This window comes from Lissotriton vulgaris, chromosome 12, assembly GCF_964263255.1.
Source record: "Lissotriton vulgaris chromosome 12, aLisVul1.2, whole genome shotgun sequence".
NCBI classification, from domain to species: Eukaryota; Metazoa; Chordata; class Amphibia; order Caudata; family Salamandridae; genus Lissotriton; species Lissotriton vulgaris.
This window is the reverse complement of record NC_141700.1, coordinates 554,775,033-554,793,709: the sequence shown is the minus strand read 5'-3', so window position 1 is coordinate 554,793,709 and position 18,677 is coordinate 554,775,033. Positions and strand designations below refer to the sequence as shown.

The 18,677-nt window shown below is 43.8% G+C and overlaps 1 protein-coding gene across 1 annotated transcript in view; it reads right to left on the bottom strand.

Annotated features, from left to right (window-relative positions):
• The window catches only part of LIX1L (limb and CNS expressed 1 like), a 265,194-nt gene that overhangs the window by 167,358 nt on the left and 79,159 nt on the right, over positions 1 to 18,677 (bottom strand). Inside the window, exons 2-4 of the mRNA XM_086945367.1 lie at positions 13,140 to 13,303; positions 11,908 to 12,048; positions 10,219 to 10,314 (exon numbers count right to left, since the gene is read on the bottom strand). Coding sequence (XP_086801493.1) covers positions 10,219 to 10,314; positions 11,908 to 12,048; positions 13,140 to 13,303 — 401 coding nt within the window. The remainder of the gene's footprint in view (positions 1 to 10,218; positions 10,315 to 11,907; positions 12,049 to 13,139; positions 13,304 to 18,677) is intronic.

Below are 18,677 nucleotides of genomic sequence, written 5' to 3'. Positions count from 1 at the left end.
CATCCAGTCCTGGATGAAAATTATAGTATTCTGGAATAGAATCGGGGAGGAAGAAAAAGTAAATATAAGTTGAAGGTCATCAGCGTAGTTGAATACTGTGACCTCCTGATGACGTAAGGCAAACATTTGAGGACAAATATCAAGATTAAAAATAAGAGGGGAAGGGCAGAGCCTTGAGGGACACCACAAGTTACAGTTCGCGAAGTAGAAGAATAAGAAGAAAGCTGAACCGCCTGTTGGCGGTTCTCCAGGAAAGAGGAGACCCAACTCAAGGCCACATCCGAGATGCCAGCTCCCCGGACACGGTCGACCAAAAGAAGATGGTCGACAGTGTCAAAGGCAGCCGATAAATCGAGAAGTACAAGGGCCGGAGTGGATCCATGGTCAGCACTAACTCTCAGTTCATCCAAAACTGAGAGGATAACCGATTCCGTAGAATGAGTGGGACGGAAACCAGCCTGATAATCATCATCATTATCAGGGTACTGTGGAACTGGTGACCGGGCCGGTGCAACCGGAATGGAAGCCTGTATTGAAGGAGGCGGTGAAGAGGCATGTGAAGAAGGTGGGAAACGACGATTATAATCATCAAGCATGTGTTCAAGATTTGTGATCATAGACATTGGTAACTGAGCCATAGGAACATCATGGCCATCATCACGTGTGTCATCTGGAACTGAGATGTGAGACTCCCGCTCATCATCATCATCATCATAGTCTTGGCATTTGATATGTAGCTCCGATGGGCTAATTGCAGAATGAAAGATGTCATCTGCATATGAGTCATCTGAATCGTCCTCGTCTGCAGACGCAAATAGTTGAGCAGGTGGACCTGGCCGATGTAGTAAAGGGCTCAAAACCAGTGGATCTGGGCGCTTAACAGTAGTAGCTGTCACCACTGTGAAGGTGGTTGCAGTCGCCAGAGAATATTGTGCCGTCGACGGTCCAGTCGATGAGCTAGTCGTGGAAGTCGTCAGAGGGCTTCGTCGATGATATTTCTGGAGTCAACGAAGATGTGGTTGCCGTCGGCGAAGCCGAGGTCTTCGTCGACTATGACACTGGCGTTGACGAAGATGATGCTGTCGTCGATTAAGTCTTCAGCATCGACGGATTTATCATCGACGAGGTACTTGACGTCGAAGAGACCATCGACTGAAGAGACAGCGTCGACGAGACGTGACGCGTCGACGAACTCTTCGTCGACAAATGACGCTTAGGAAGGTTCGTCGACGAGACAGATTTCTTTGCCGTCGACAAGATCTTTACAATGGACGAGATAGGCCAGACCTCCTGGACCATCGTCGACGATGTAGTCGTCGTCGACAGAGTGCTGGTCGTCGAAGTAGGTATAACGTCGACGGATCTCATCGTCGTCGATGGGCGCATCGACGGGCTCGTCGACGAGCTGGCACTCGTTTTTGAGGGCGCAGTGTGGATCTGCGACGCCAGAGAACTAGGTCCCGCAGGCGTAGAGCCCGGCAGATCCCATGGGGAGACTGACTTCGGAGCGTCCACAAGCTTCTTCTTTTTTAGAAAAGGAGAAGGAATCTCAGTCTCAGACCCACGCTTCAGAGAGGTCTTAGAATGGCGAGAAGACACACTCCCTATATCAGACACAGGGTTGTCTGAGGCCTTCAACCTCTGTAGCCACAGAAGGAGACAGGCCTCTCTATCTTTTAGGGTCTTTGAAGAAAATGTTCTGCAAAATTTCCAACTCCTCACCTCATGGTCCGGGTACAAGCAGTAGATGCATTTTTTATGAGGGTCCTCAGAGAAAAGACGAAGTTTCCCACAGGCAGAACAGGGCCTGAATAAAGACTTTTTTAGTAGAAGACATGTTCTTGAAGTTCTGAAGGTTTGTAGATGAAGAAAACTGAGCAGAGCTCAGGGAGACTCCCTTCACACGATGTGCGGTAGAAAATGTGAGGGCTTGAGCTTCTGAGGAGAATGTTCTAGAGAGTAGAGAGTGCTACAGCTTGATTGGCTGGAATGTGGACTATTATAATGACATGGATATGTTACTTTAGTGAACTCTCCCTCTATGCTTTCTATGGGCCAATGTTGTTCTATGGTGCTTTAAAGTGTTTTACGTTTTATTATGTATATATATATATATATATATATATATATATATATATATATTTATATTTTATGTACATATTTTTTCTTACTACTATTTAATGTACCCTGGGACTCCCACTTCGACGACGGGGAATTATTCAAGCATGTGAATCTATGAAAGACACCCTAATACTGGAGAAATGATATTCCAGAATGAATGATGCACTTTACAATTGGTAGCTTGTAGAAGCGTCTCTTCCATCTTTCCCTCTCCCAATCTTTTTTGGCATCTGTAAGAGCCTTTTTGTGAATACGCCTAGCTGCCTGGTTCAGGGACCTGTCTTGCTCTTGGATTGCTTTGATCAAATTAGACTTGCTATCCCTACAACATTTATTATACGAAGTCGGTTGGTACTTCCTCAAGTGATAGCCTGGTTTCAACAAAGAAAAAAGGTCAATTTAGTTTCCCAAACCACCCAATATGGATCTCAGAAATAGCACCCAGTGATTTTTCGAAACGCCCTTCAAAAAAGAAAGGCACCATTCCTCCATTCTTTCCACCAGCAAATGAAAACTCTGGCTGATGGCCTCTTGCAAGGTCTCCATACTGCACCTTTTCATCATGCGCCTGTTGCGGATAATCCTCAATCTCCAATCCAGGGGCTCTCCAGTGTGGGCTGTTTGGCCATTTCGATTTAAATTAAGCTTGAGGACCATGGTATTATGGTCACTATCCTGACGGGGCATTACTAGCATGGCCTCAAGATGTGGCCACAGTTTGAGGTCCATAATAATGGTAATCAATAAGACTAGTTGAGATAGGGTGATTGAATGTATGGACCCCTATCCGATCTGAACTGATTTTGTCATTATAGGGTCTTAACCACTAATATAAGGTATGGGCATTCATTTTAATTGCAGTCTGGACACATTTCTTAAGAGGTGGTATCACAAGGGCTGGAACTGACCATACAGACAAGGACGAAATTTCAAGGCTCAGGGCTCAAATTGGCAGTTGAGTCACCTCCCAGGATTATCCTTGTAACTGATGGCTGTAAAGGTGCACTCAATTGATCAAGAACAATCGATTCCCTGTTTCTCACAACTGATATTCAATATACATTATATACGAGGTAGATTTCACCCTGGGGGACGTTGAGGCATACACACATTAGGTCAGTCTACCTCGATTTCTCTCACCACGCCCCTCACTGTGGTCCGTACCCAAATAGTAAGGCCCCCGGAAGGCCTATCCCCTCCTGCTGTGACTGTGACCTTAGCATAATTTACATAACCTACATGAAACTGGGATTGCAGGGACCATGTCTCTTGGAAAAGAGACCATGTCTCTACGACTAGACAAAAATCAAACTGGTCTATGAATTCACAACAGTCCATACGGACTAATTTAGCTGATAAGCTTGCCACATTCAAAGAAATAAGCGGAGCTTTCCCAGGAGATCCTAGGGAAAAGGAGGATAAGTGCATTAGAGGATCATGCGGTCGGCCTTCAAGGTCAGGGTGGTCAAGAGTATAATAAGTGTGGTGCAATCTGATGGCGGCTATGTAAGAAGGCGCCTGGTTAGCCTTTGCCTCATTCGCTAAGAGTCGTTCCCCAGCCGGCTTAACCTGCGGCGGCTTTTTGGAGAACTGCAGGAGGTATCTGAACGTCCTGGAGAACCGGTGGCTTTACTATCTCTTGATGCCCATATGGCTTTTGATAGCATAGAGTGGAACTATATATATGCGGTTTAGGAGAACATTTGAGCGTGGGCAAGGCTGTTGTATACTGAGCTACTTGCGAGGGTCCAAGTCAATGGGGCTCTGTCGAGGGAGTTCCGCCTGAGCCGAGGTACGCGACAAGGGTGCCCGCTCTCCCGACCCTTTTCGCCTTGGCTTTGGAACCGTTGGCGTGCTGGGTAAGGATGGAGTCCTTGGTGTGGGGCATAGATCTGGGAGGGGGCTGGGAGGAGCGCACATTATTATATGCGGACGACGTATTGTTGTATGTGCGACGTCCGGCTGCCTCCATCCAGAGGCTGATGGTTATTCTGCGTCAGTTTGGCGAGTACTCTGGCTATCGTATCAATTGGGACAAATCCCTTGGCCACGTCCTAACGGGCCGCAGCCACATCTAACTGAGGACTGTGGGGGTCTGGTCTGGAAGGAGATTTTTCGGTATTTGGGTGACGAGGTCGGAAGCAGAATTCCTACGTTTGAACGTTTCGGCCCAACTGGAACGGCTACGTGGGGACGTGGAGCATTCGAAAACCCTTCCGCTCTCCTTGATGGGGCGCGCCGTTTTATTTAAAATGATGGCCCTTCCCCGGCTTCTATATGTGCTACAAAGCACGCCCTTTCCAGTCCCTGAACACATTTTTAGGGTGATTGAGTCAGAGCAGCGCTCTCTGCTATGGAGTGGGTGCTGCGCAAGAATAGCTCTCAAGAAATTACAGCGGGGGCCATACGAGGGGGGCCTCGCTGTCCCAGATGTCCATCTTTATTATTGGGCAACACAGCTGATCAACATCAATGGGTGGGTCTTTGCCCCGCTGGAGAAGCTGGCATACAGAATGGACTGCATGGCCTTTGGTACGGACACATACCTAGCAGCTCTCTATACGAGGGGCAGGCGCCGCTTACCGTTGCTGCCCCAAACAGCGGCGGTAGTGGAGGTTTGGAAGCGGGCCACAAAATGACTGGGCTGGGGGGCGAAACTCACGGTGCAAACCCCATTGTGGCGCGGGAACTTCCTCCCGGAGGTTACGAAACTTCAGGGTCCTCGTAAGTGGAGCCTCATCGGTATCAATGTACTGGGGGATATTTGGAAAAGGGGGGTATGGTGGGTTTTGACACCCTGCAGGCGGAATTCCACATGGGAAGGGGGGAGTTTCTACACTACCAACAGCTTAGACATGCTTTACACAAAACACCTGAGTCAGGGGGAACAACTGCCAGAGTATGCCCCACTGGAGGACAGGTTGCTGATGGATCCCATGATAGATAGAGCTATCTCCCCTCACGTATAGGAAGCTCATTAATAATTTGGCAGACCCACTGGGACCTCTTTGAGGGAAAAGTGGGAGTCGGACGTTGGACTGTTGGAGGACGATGACTGGGGGAGGCCCTACAGTGTCCTCGGGTAGTGGCAGTACGAGCTAGGTTTAGACTGGTCCAGTTACGTATTTTACATCGCTCATACACCCCGCGCTCAGTACAGTATAGGATAGGGTACACCAACTCGCGGTTCTGCTTAAGGGGGTGTGGGGAGGAGGGCTCCTTCTTTCATATCCTGTGAGAGTGCGCCGGAGTCCGGGCCTACTGGTCCAGGCTGGCAGACATTATGTCGGAAGTGGTTGGCGCAGAAGTCCCACCAGAGGACAGATGGCATGTCCTGGGGGTGACGAGTGACGTCACTTGGCCTAAGTGAGACAAACAATGGTTAGCCCTGGCAAGTATGGTCGCCAGGAGGAACATAGCTAGGTTGTGGGGGAGTGATATCTTGCCAACGGTGGAAGAATGGGAGAAGGATCTGGACTGGTGCCAGCGAGCGGAGAAGGTAATTTATACTAGTCAAGGTTGTCCCAGGAAGTGGGAGAAAATATGGGGGGCATGGAGGCGATATAGGGGGGAGGTGATGGATACCCAATCTGTGGCTGCTCCTGATTAATGTATACTGGTTGTCCCTCGTAAATGTGCTGTTTTTGATGCTTTCATGGGTTGCCCTGCCTCCTTTGACCGACCGAACGGCTACGGCTAATCAGCATGGGTGCGCCACGAACCTCGAGGGATGGGGGGGGGGGGGGAATGGGGGGGTTGAGCTGTTGAAGGTGCACTGAGGGTGGCCCCCTTTCTATCGATGGCTTCAGGGGCGACTCCGTTACTGCATAAATGTCATTCCAGAACTTGGATTTATATAAGCAGGACCTTATGTTTTACCATGATTGTATGCTTGATTTTACTAGTGAATCCCAATGAACTTCTGAAGTCGACTGATGTGCTATTGTATGGAGCTTGTTCTTACAATAAAACTATTTTCACAAAAAAAAGTGTCATGCCCCAGCCTCCAGAACACTCAATGCTGAGAATTTATTAGAACATACAACATGACCAGGTGTGTTCGTAATATGAGGGCATGGATCTGGGAAGAGGGCAGGTGGCCTGTAAAATAACCCAAGCGGGAGAGTAACAACTTTTGTTGTGAATGGGTTAAGAAGTTCCTTAATGCTCAAAATGATACGGACACATGTGTGCCTGCGGACGTTTAAAACAACTCAGTCCCCTACAATATTTTTATTGGACTGTCCTAAAAACCCACCCTCCTGGCCATTATAATTTCATTCAGACTCCAGGCATCAAAGGGCTTGTGCTTAAGGAGGCAGTCAAGGCCATATTGCGTAACTCATCTCAGGATTCTTGTTACCCAGCCTTTAATGGGGACCCTGGGCTAAAATTTGAACATAGAGGCAGGCTGCAGGAGGAAGGCTCAGACTGTTGTGACACAGGGCTAGTGTGCAACTAACGGTGGCCTGTGAAGTCGATGCAGTAGTAGGAAGGGCTGTAGTAGACTGAGGAAAAGCACCAAGATGAGCTGCACCTGTATCCTGGAGTACAATATTAGCAGATGGTCTGAGAGTCCACTCAGGTGAAAAAAATGCGTAACGCGTACCAGTTTGGTGGCAATAGAGGGTTGGTTGGCCACATGCAGCAGAGCTGCTGCCTATATGTTTTGGGTGTTTTGGAGAGGGCTTTTGCAGAGCAAGAGATAATAAGCTTTCAAGTTTATAGAAGGCGATCCATCACTGGTTTCAATTTGTCCACCAAGATTTTATCAAATTTATCGCACAATGCCTCAAGAGTCAGAGAATCTGAGGACACCAGATCGTTAGTCTGACATTCAGCAGCCTGCGTCATGGTATGGTCGATGGTTGGATCCATGAGAGCAATTGGTACTTCGAGCCTTTATTAAGAGAGGGCTGTTTCCTTTTACTACCCTAATTCTTTCCCAGTTGCCTTTTTCGCTTGACCACTACCATGGGAGCCCGCTGCAGCAATGTGGAGCTACCAAAATACAAAGGCAGACTCTATATTGACTTCTATTTCAGGACTAGTATCAAGGCTAAAAGGGGCTTGCGAGCTAAGTTCCTCACCTCAGGTATGGTACTACTGCTTACGGTATCCGGATCAGGGCAAGAATATGAACATAAAGGCATTTATATAGAGCACAGCTACTCAGAAGTGTACCGGTGCATCAAAAAGGCCCCTGGAGTAGACCCCTCCTAATGGCAGCAAGTGCAGAAAGAAAGCCCGAGAGCGACGGAAGATTGCTCACAATTTTTGATTAAAAAGCAGAGTTTTGAGATATTTTCTGAAAGTGGGTAAATCCGTCACTACTCTCAGTGAAGCGGGGAGCGCATTCCAGGCCTGGGCGCCGAAGAACCCAAACGAGGATCCTCGGCCCAAACGCGAGAATTTCTGGGGACCCTGGCTAGGCTCAACGAGGAGGATCTCAGAATTCTAGACGGAGCGTAGAGGGAGATCCTTCTGCACAGGTACTTAGCCCCCATTCCACGCAAAGCTTTAAAGAATCGCACCATTACCTTAAATCTGATTCTATTCTTTACCAGGAGCCAGCCAGTGAAGTTCCCTAAAAAGTAAGGGGAAATATGCATCCTCACTTTAAGCCTGAGAATGGCTCTAGCTGCTGCATTCTGTGCCATCTGTAGACGCTTGAGAAGATATTCTGGAAGGCCGAGATGAAGTATATTCATGTAGTCTAATCTTGAAGTGATTAGTGCTTGGACCACAAATCTATTGTCGACTAGAGACAGGAAGTGGAAGGAATTTCCTGAGCATCCTGAGGAGACCAAAGCTTGTTCCTACAACTGATTGGACTTGGGCCTTCATTGATAGGCGATCCTCTATCAAGACACCTAAATTCTTTACTTCTTGTTGTGCAGCGGAGGTGCCGACATATCTTTTGGCCACCAGAGTCTCCAGTCGTCTGGCAATTGAGTGCCGAAGAAGATGATCTCAAACGTTTCCGGATTGCATTTAAGCTGGTTAACTCTTAGTCATGCAAACACTTTGGAGAGGCAAGTTTTGATCGAGGATCCCTCAAAATTCTTCCCTTTGTCACAGGAGAAAAGGAGCTGAGTATCGTCAGCATGCAAGATCATTTTCGCTCCATAAGTCTCTGCCAGGACAGTTAAAGGGGAAATATAGAGATTAAATAAAGTGGGACTCGAAATGGATCCCTGTGGGACTCCCACATCGATTTTCGGGGTTCTACCTGCAAAAGGAGGAATCCAAACCTCCTGATTCCTATCTTTCAAATAGGAAGCAAGCCACTTTAACACGGAACCTCCGATACAGAGAGACTGGATCCTGTCCAACAGTTTGGCATGAGGCACGGTATCGAAGGCCGCTGATAAGTCTAACAGGATCAGAATGGCCTTCGCACCCCAACCAGGCTCTCCCTTATGTATTCGGATACTTCTAAAAGGGCGGACTCTGTACTGTAGTTGGCTCTGAACCCGGACTGGCTACTGTGGAGAAGGCAATTGGTTTCCACATAGTCAGGGATCACTGAGTTAACGTATTTCTCCAACACCTTAGATAAGGCTTGGAGAAGAGAGAGGGGCCTGTAACTTTCTAGCATTTTCGGGTCAGCAGCCGTTTTTTTTAATCAGTGGTAACATTTTTGCCTGCTTCCATCTAGATTTCATGTGGCCCGATTCTAATGAAGCGTTAAACATTTTATTTACCACAGGATTAATAACCTGAGCTATGGACACAAGTACTTTTACAGGCCATGGATCGGAAGGGGAGCCCGACTTAAGGCTTTTAATGCTAGCTAGATAGGTTTACAGTGACAGCGGGGGAAAATGCTGTGGTGAGTGAGCGACTCCTAAGACAGGCTCCATAGCAGGGCTTGATAATATTTTGCCGACCCCGGGCAAGTTCGCCCTCAGAGTTTCTTGAATCGTTCTGATCTTTTCATGGAAGAAAGTTGCTAATACAACTAGCCAATTGGCAGTAGATGGAGCGACCTTCATCTCCGAAGCCGGGTTTGTACGTTTTTACAATTTTTAAGTGACTTTTTATATTCTCTTTTGGCATCAAGATCATAATTTTTTCGCCATTTCCTTTCCAATCTCTTGGAGAGATTTTTGCTATCTTTGAGCAGTTGATTGTACCAACAATGCCCTTCAATCAAGAGTCTAAATTCGGTCTGTTCAATCTCATTGGTTACAATCTCAACAACCAGTTCCAGCATGCTATTTATCGAGACGGAGGGACGAGCATTATTGCCACCATCGTTAAGTCTCCTCATGATATAGTACCAAGAGGTCACCGGCATGGATCGAAGTTAGACCTCTGGATGCTGGAAAACAGTAGCCCAGCCTCTTCCAGGAGAAGACGGGCCTGCTCTTGGTCCAGGCGGGATCCGCGGTGTGTGGTCAAGATGCGGGCTGTATGTGCCTCCTGGTGTGGCGAGAATGTTGGCGGCCCATCGCTGCCACAGGTGGTGCTGAGACTGGTAGTGACATCCCCACACTCTTTTTAAATCACTTTTATACTAGACATGTTAAATTCATATCCTCTTACAAAATATCTGTGAAAAAGTGTTTGTGTTCCACTGCAAACAGCGGGGAATTATTTCAAGGTTTATGACAAGAAATGAAGTTCCTACAATGCAGAAAATAATCTCCACCTCTACAAAAAAGGAAATAGCAATGACGGACATGTATAAAATTATCTAAGCAATAGGTTCCTTTAGGGGAAAGGAGTAAGAGGTGTACATCTGCACTGCCCAAACCTGAATTCCAAACAATATTTACCTCTAAAGACAGAAGTGAAAAATTGTTTTCTGTTAGTAAGTGCAATATTGAAAACTGCATATGCTTCTTGAAGAGACCATTGTACAAAAGTAGTTACAGGAGGCAGGAAAAACAACTTAAAGGATGATGCGATTTTCACTGGTCATCATTAAAAAGTCTAGTAGTTAACAAAATACCATTGCTGATAGGCTTAAAAAAAGAACTGGATGTTAACAGATAATTTGTATTTACGGATGCACTTAAAAAACGGTTGATTTGGGGAATTAGGCAAAATTATCTTACACAAATTGTATGCAACAGAACAAGACTTTACCTGAAACTCTAGCATCGACTTTCCCTTATTTGATTCCAACATAAAGCGGAAAGCACCAATTCCTGTGTTTGGATTATCAGCTTCTTCACGGTTACCCTGTAAGGATGGAAATATTGAGGAGTCCAAGTAATAACACTGGTTGCATTGCCGACATTAAGCATTCTCCCAGTTTCATTAGAACCTCTAACCATGCCAACTGAGGTGTTCATCCCAACAGACGTCTGATGAGTAAGTGATTGTGCAAGGTGAAAGAGAAGGATATGAATCCATAGCCATATTATCTAAGGAAGGTGAAGTTAAAATATCATCAAAACTTCTTGAAACAGATTTAGCTTGTTGAATAAATTGTTAAGCTACAGCGGCTATCTCTATTAGTGAGTGAGAGACTCTTCAAGACCTGTTCCACCTGCGTCTTTTCTTGGTAGTTGACCATCACCAGTGAGAATAAATATTTGATTAACATTTATTTAATTACAGATTTAACATGTACAGAAGATGCAATCACGTTTTTCTGACCTAAAAAAATCTAATGCTTGTTCAATCCTTTTACGAAAACTTGAACTTTCAAACCAGTGATCTATGGGAGATGTACCAATATACCTAAAAACACTAATGCTCAAAATAATATTATAATCTAAAATAAAACCAAAATTTATTGACTACAAGTTTATAGAAAATATAGCAATTTTTCCCCTGTTTAAACGGTGCCTCAACACTTTTTACTTTTATAATGTCCTAGGTGCTAAGTGTATTCCCACACAAGAGTCCCAAGCACACAGTGCCATTGGATTCACACTGCACCTCAACGAGGAGATCAACAAAGGCGAAACTGGTGGGATTGCTTGCTTTCCTATTGAGAGAAAACTTGGTATATGGAGCTGACTGTATATAATGGAACAGAAACTAGAGTAATATGCCATGCATATGGTTGCTCCCCGTCTATACAAAGTGGGCAAAAAGAGTTTGCCAATGCAGACTTTTGGTACTCTTCCACTCATTGTCTTTCGCGGTTTATTTTTTTGTGTCATAATTTTTATTGGAGTTCAAAGATAGGCAATTTCATAGGTTACAAATGTGACGCCTCCACAAAAGTTATCAACTAATCATAAAAAATACCCTATGTAGAAATAATCCACAATACCTGGCCATTACCCTCTTATATGTTGAGGACACGCTTTATGCATCGACTCATCTTCTACATCAGCACACAAAGTTGTATGTGTAAGTATACAACTGCTGATAGAACGAAGTAGCTCACTGATCAATAATTCCTTGCTCTAAACTGCACTGTAGACATCTGCAGTGACTGCATCCATATTAAGCATCCCACTACAGCTCATGCAAATCTGTTGGTAAAGAATTTTAGGCCCCAGTAATAATGGATAATGCCACTTCCATCTTAAGCATTTTTTATTTATTTTTTTTAATGGAAGGAGCAGGGTACAAACCTAATGTTCAACAATAAATTGATCACCAAACGTGTAGTTCTGTAATAAACGGGTCTGAACAACAATAAATGATCTAAAATATTAAATTCTGCCTGATCGCATTCTTTGAGTATTTGTGCAATATGACGTGCCAGAAAAGAGCTGAATAAACATTTCCAGATGTAGAAGAAGCAAACATACTAAACATGTTGGAGCCCTCAGGTCTAGCGCAAACAAATTGTCAAACATTACTATTACTTACATTGAAAGTTGCCAATGCTTCCAAGACACTCTTCTCTATAAACTCGTCAGTAATTCTGCGGGATGGGTGCTCATTGAAGACAGAGTTCATTAGCGCAATCTTTGCCGCACTGCGTCTTGCTTCCGCTTTTGTTGGACAGAACTAGAGACACAACACATCAAAAAGACGCAAATGAATCTCGTTTTCAAATTCCACAAAAAAGATCACTAGTTTGCTATGATGAATTAAACGAACGTTCATTCAAGAAGGAAAAATACACATATAATTTAGGCCATGCTGAATAAGGATCATGAAAGATTTGTGGGTAGCACCTGAAAGGAATAGTGAGGGAGAACAAAGCGGCATATATCACACATTTGTGCAACGCTTTAAAAGGCCTCAGAATGTATACCTTTTGCCACAACTCTCAATCCATGCTTTGCTCTCCTCTATAGGGTTTCTAGTGTATAGTTCTCACATATTTGGACTCTGCAGTTCAGTACTTTAGCGGCTCCACTATGGAGATTATTGCCAGAACTTCTTTTTGCCCAGTTTTCATGTGCACTGATATGACTAATTGTATGCCCCCCTCCCACCCAACCGTTCCCACCAGGAAAACAAGGATTTCAAAGCCAACAGGTCTCACCAATGCAACCTATTGACGATTTAAAACATGCTGCTAGGAACCATGGCTAAAAGTGTAATTTTTTTTTAAAGTAGTGCTAGGACTTAGCATATCGCTTGTTATTGCTTGTGAGAGTACCGGGTGGGAGGAATCTAAACCCTCGGTGTTGCACGCCTTCACTCCAACTGGAGTGCTGAAAGACTACCTTGGTTTGGAAAAGTATAAAAATCATATATTATCAAAATTACCTATGCAGCTGGTTTCTTTCTCACCATAACTCCTGTTCGAGCCTGCCAGTGGTAGCTGTTTTACAAAATCACCTGTTCAACCTAAGCCAGTATGGGTGGAGTGGGGATAAAGGCCATGGCAGGAAATTCAGTCCTCTTCTCAACTACATAGCAACTACGACGGAAGGGACTTATTAGACAAGCCCTTCATACATGCTACCATATGTAGATCGTTTATGACAATCCTTTTGTGGAGATACTGTAAATGTGAGCTACGAAGAGTCAGCTGTGAATGTGAATTCCATGCATATGTAGGATGTAATACTGTAAGCAGCATAAGCGACTTCAAATGATTCATCAAAACAAACTCAGCTTCCAAGGCTTACTCTCCTTTTTGTTACCTGAAAACTGCCAAAACAGCTTCCACCTGGCAAGGTGACATAGCAAACATATGGAGGACTGTTGGATGGTACCATCTCATACACCACAAGAGCTCCATTTTTCAAATCAGCACCACGCGTCTGCTTCATCTGCCAGAATTCTTGAAGCGCTTCGACTACATTAACTGTAAAAAGAGGAGGCAGGTTTAAGCTAGTCAAATATGTTCCAGAAATGTCAGTTAGTAAATAAGTAGTGGTTTACAATGGAACTGATGTCATTGCGCAACAATGTGTTAAATGTTTTCAGTACGTTGGATCCGGTCAATGTTTTTATATCAATATATACTTTATTAAATTTTCGAAGTAAAATCATGCAAGTCAAGCCCAATATAATATATTAGAGACACAATAGCAGCAATGCAAAAATAAAGAGCTCACAGTTTACCTTGCTTCAAAACACCAGAAAGATACTATTGATAAAAAAATGTATTACTGTGGGAGTTGATAAAAACAATAACGCAGATCTCCCTTGAAAAAAAATTCAATGGTAACTAAAGGGGTCGTATGAATTTTTGGCACAAGTCGCTATACCTGGGGCATATCATGACTATGTGCAAAGTATCAGCAATGAAGACGTTATCCCACATAATTTATGAGATTTATGACCTCATCCTCACATAGGAGTTTGATATCATTATCCTCACGGAAACATGGTTAAACAACTCATCTCCTCCTATTTGAGACCTACTAATCTCTCTTAGTCACTGCATCATCCGACTAGGTAGAACAAAGAAACCTGGTGGGGAAATAGCCTACATTCACCGTAGCACACCCTCTGTGATCCAGTCAGAAACTGCTGCTCTGCCTGCTAGTTAATATCTTAACATCAACATCACTAGAAACAATTGTCTCATTTCTAAACTACACACGCTCTACCACTCTTCCTGGTCATCTCAATCAGCGATGACCCTTAAGTGACCCAGATCTTCCTTGGGGATTTTAAACTGTACTGGCATGATCCGGATGACCATACAGTGAACAGCTTTAACTCCTTTCTGTCAAACCACGAGTTGGTGAGGGTGAGACCTTGGACCTTATCACTGCAATAATGACACCACCACATTGGAATCCATTATCTCCTGCAACTGGACAGACCACTACTGTATCGCCTTCATCATCAATGTGGTTGTGATCCGGAAGAGAGCTCAACTGAAGAAAACAAAAACAACGGAAAGGGAGTTTTCAAAACATAAACCCTAATGATTTATCTACCCTCTGTAATGACGCTGTGTCTCCTCAGACAGACATGGCAGATGTTCACGACCTCAGACTTCTACAATACCATCTTGAATGTCCTTGACTCAAACACCCCACTCAACTAAAAAACATATCCATTAAAATCTCTAAACTTTGGTTCAACAGTAAGCTGAATTCGGAAAGATGCAATCTGAGATTAGCAGAAAGAGCCTGGAGATCCTTGCCCTCCATGGAGCACCTAAAACCTTAATTATTGAGGAACACATACAACAGAAGAATCAAACGTGGGAAGGCCAACTTCTTCAGGACCCAGCTAGATCGAGCCAGAAATCAACCCAAAAATCTTTTTGAAATTGTCAAGCACCAATCGCTCAACATACCATCGCTCAACATACCAAACCAGCTTGGCAAAGGGTTCACCACACTTCCAAATTGTGAGGACTTTGCTTCCTTCTCCTGGAAAAACTAAAATCATTGAAAATCATCAACACTCAGTGAGGGAACTACTTCTGGCTGTCTTGCATATCTTTCCGCAAACCTCCCAGACCGCTGATCTGGTTGGGCACCCTAGACAAGTTCCCAAAAATAAAGCCAATGAAAGTGACATTTACAACATTCTTTTAACTTTAACCCCATCTAATCATTTTATCGACCCTTTTCCTCAGACTATCATGGAGAAGATCAAATCCTCTATTCTCCCCTTATGGTCTAAGATGGTAAATGCCTTACTTAGTCAAGGCACTATCCCGGATTACCTAAAAGAAGGGCAGGTAACTCCCTCCACTTTGAAAAGTGCTCAGATCGTAACAACTTCCACCCAATCTCCAACATCCCCACTCTAGCGAGGCTTCTGGAAAAATGTGTCCAGATTCAACTTTGCAAGCACATAAATAACTTCCAACTCTTGGACAACACCAGTCCTGCTTCCATCAAGGTCACATCAGTGAATCAGCACCCACAAACATTGTTGAGGACATATTAAAAATGCTGGACCAAAAGGAATTGTGTCTTTATACTACTTCACTTATCTTCCGGATTGGACACTGTTAATCACAACAGTCTACTGAACCTACTTAAACAGCGGATGGAATTATCAGGGTCCGTACTGCATTGGTTCACTTCATTCCTCCACGATAGAACCCCAAAAGTGAAGGATAATCAATTCTTTTCACAGCCCTCAGCAGTCAACTTTGGGATTACATAGGGATCCGCCCTCTCACCCATGTCTCTTCAATTTATTCCTGGAACCTTTTGCAGACTCCTTGAAAGCTACTAACATTCATCTTAACATGTATGTGGATGACACCCAATTGTAACTGAAAATCTCCCGAAAGACATTAGCTCCCTCACCTCTACTTTACAAAACACTCAGCATTGGCTCACTAGCAACCATCTCAAGCTCAATGCTGTCAAAACGGAATTCCTCCTCATTACTCCTCCTAACAACATTATCAAGATCGAACTTTGGATGAAGCATCTAACTGCCCTTATCTGTTCTACTCAAATTATAGACTCTGGTGGATCTCTGGGAATTACACTAGAAAAATACCTGAATATGCAGGAACACATCAATACTATCATCAAAGGAGCAAACTATCATATGAGATTGCTAAGGAAACTAAAACCCTTTCTCCAACAGGACAACCTTAAATTTGCAGTCTACGCGCTGTGTTGCCCAGGCTGGGTTACGGAAGCACCCCACTATACGGCCTGCCTAGATACAAGCAGGTCCTGCTAATAGCCGCTCTTTACACTGCTACCAGACTTGTCACTGGATCTAAAAAAAATAAGCACATCTGCCCGGACCTAAACTCCTTGAATTGACTCACTTTTGAGGCAAAAATTCAACTGAAGATTGTGTGCCAGACTCATAAAGTACTACATTTCAATACCCCCAAGTATTTGGCACAAAAGCTTGAATTATAGGGGGGAATACAGATCATCGCCAAGTGCTAGCACTCTGCTCTTGAAACCCCAACTTTTCTGTAAAAAGAAAACATACAATAGAGCCTTCTCGGGTATCGCCCTGAAGATTTGGAATTCTCTGCCTCCCGGATGTCCGCTTGATTTTGTCGACCGCCTCTTTCAAAAAAGAAGTGAAAACATTCTTAATGAACAAGTTTCTGCCCTAGGAGTACATCTTTCGTTAATTAGTTTTATAGCTGCCTGCTATTCATCTGCTGATTTTTATTTATTTATTTATTTATTTACTTGAAGGTTTTATATAGCACGGACAAGACCCTTGCGGGTATCAGAGCGCTTTACAGGGCAGATGTAAGAAACAAAGACCAACATCGAAAAATATAAGTGATACTAATACATAGTGATAGCTAATACAAGCTAGCGAATAAAATATCCTGAGATGTGAGTAGATCAGGTCAATTTGGCCATGAGAATCGATTTCACTTCTCTTATGAAGGAAGCAGTGGAAGGGTTCAATCTTGTTTCCGGGGGCAAAGAATTCCAGATTCTGAGGGCCATTCCTGAGAAGGCCCCGTTGTAAGTTTTTTTTTGGCAAATCGTTGTGGTTTCAGAAGAAGATTCCTGGAGCTCCTGGATGTACTATTGCCACAAGAGAGTACCAGTTTCTGAGCTAGATAACTCAGCGTATTGATGCTACCACTTTGCCGACTCCCTTTAGTGGTAAAGTTGAATAATTTGTTAATCCTCAATGTCGGCTCCTCGCTCGTATATGTGATTGGTTCTTGATCTCACGCCTATATCCTCCCTACCCCTTCATGTAAAGCGCTCTGATACCCTATAGGGCCTTGTGCGCTCTATATAAAACTTTATAAATAAAATGAAAATAAATAAAATAAACACATATATACAGGTAAACCAGAATACTTACAGCAGCTAAGGCAAGAAGGCAAAAGCTGTGAAAATAAATGAAGCCTAAAAGGGTCAACAGTCTTCGATGGTAGATAGGCATATTTAAGGTTAGGTAAGGTTCCATACCACTAACAGTTTTCACCAATATCAAATTAAGTGCTAAATGCTTGTTCAAGGCAAGTGACTCGTCTTCTGCTACCACCTTATCTTCAAATGCCTGTTTCACCAAAATGTGACCAGTTTAGACAATACAATTTGGTTACAAAATTCTTTTTTTTAAGTGTCCAGTTATCTCTAGAGTTTGCAAGCTAGTTAAAACATAATGCAACGAGGGGATTTGTAATGAATTATCCATGCCCATGCAAGAATGAACAGTTAATCTATTAAACTCCAGCTCGCCTTTCACCAAACTGAAAGCCAAAGAAGCAAGGGGTGAAGACTAATAAAATCAGAAATATAATCCATATCCAATTCTTCGTGTTTTACCTCGGAGGTGTGCTTTGTGGGATCCTTAAGAGCCCCCTAAGGAACTTATTTTCTGCTATTTTGATAGATGCAATGGGTCCATAATTAACTATGGGGATGCATTTAGCCTTAAAGAAATAAAAAAAAACTGTCTTCAGAGGAGTGTGCCTTAGCCGGCGAGAATAAGCGCCTATGCTGTAGATAGCCCTGTTAAAGACATGTTGTGATTAATCAACGAGTGGCAATTAAGATGAGAATCCAACTGAACACCCAGGTATCGGCAATTGCCAACCTGGCTGATAACATGACTCTTCGCTACAAATGTCAGGGTTTTAGTCTTATATGGGCCGAATACCATCACATGAAATTTAGAAAAATAAGTGGAAATATTGAGGCGGTCGATATAACTGATAAAAAAATAATAATCTAAAAGACACTATAATCCCCTAGCAGGACACACAATTAAAACTGTGTCATCTTGTTCGACCTGGCATTTTTGGCAGGCTTATCCCCAGACTATTTGCTTTTTGGCCTCTTGTTTTGGACCCTTTTTCGTAGGTTTTAGGACTTGGGGCATTTTACCACTGCTAATCAGTGCTAAGTGAATATGCTCGCCACGTAAATTGTGTATGGATAGGTGTTTCCATTATTAGCTTATTTGATTTACTATGAAGTCCCTAGTAATGTGCACCTGTGCCCAGGCCCTGCAACTCAAATGCTACTAGTGTGCTTACAGCACTGGTTGTGCCACACTCACAAGTAGCTTTTCAAAAGGTGTCTCAGACTTGCCACTCCAGTACCTAGAAGCAATTTGTACTCATGTCAACCTGGCAAGTACACCACTTGCCAGGCCCCAACCTTTGCTTTTCTTACATGCAAGACACCCCTCAGGTAGGTCCAAGGTACCCCCATGGGCAGGGTGCAGTTTATATGAAAGGTAGGACATGTACTGGTGTGTTTTGCATGTCCGGATAGTGAAATACTGTGTATTTTGTTTTTCACTTT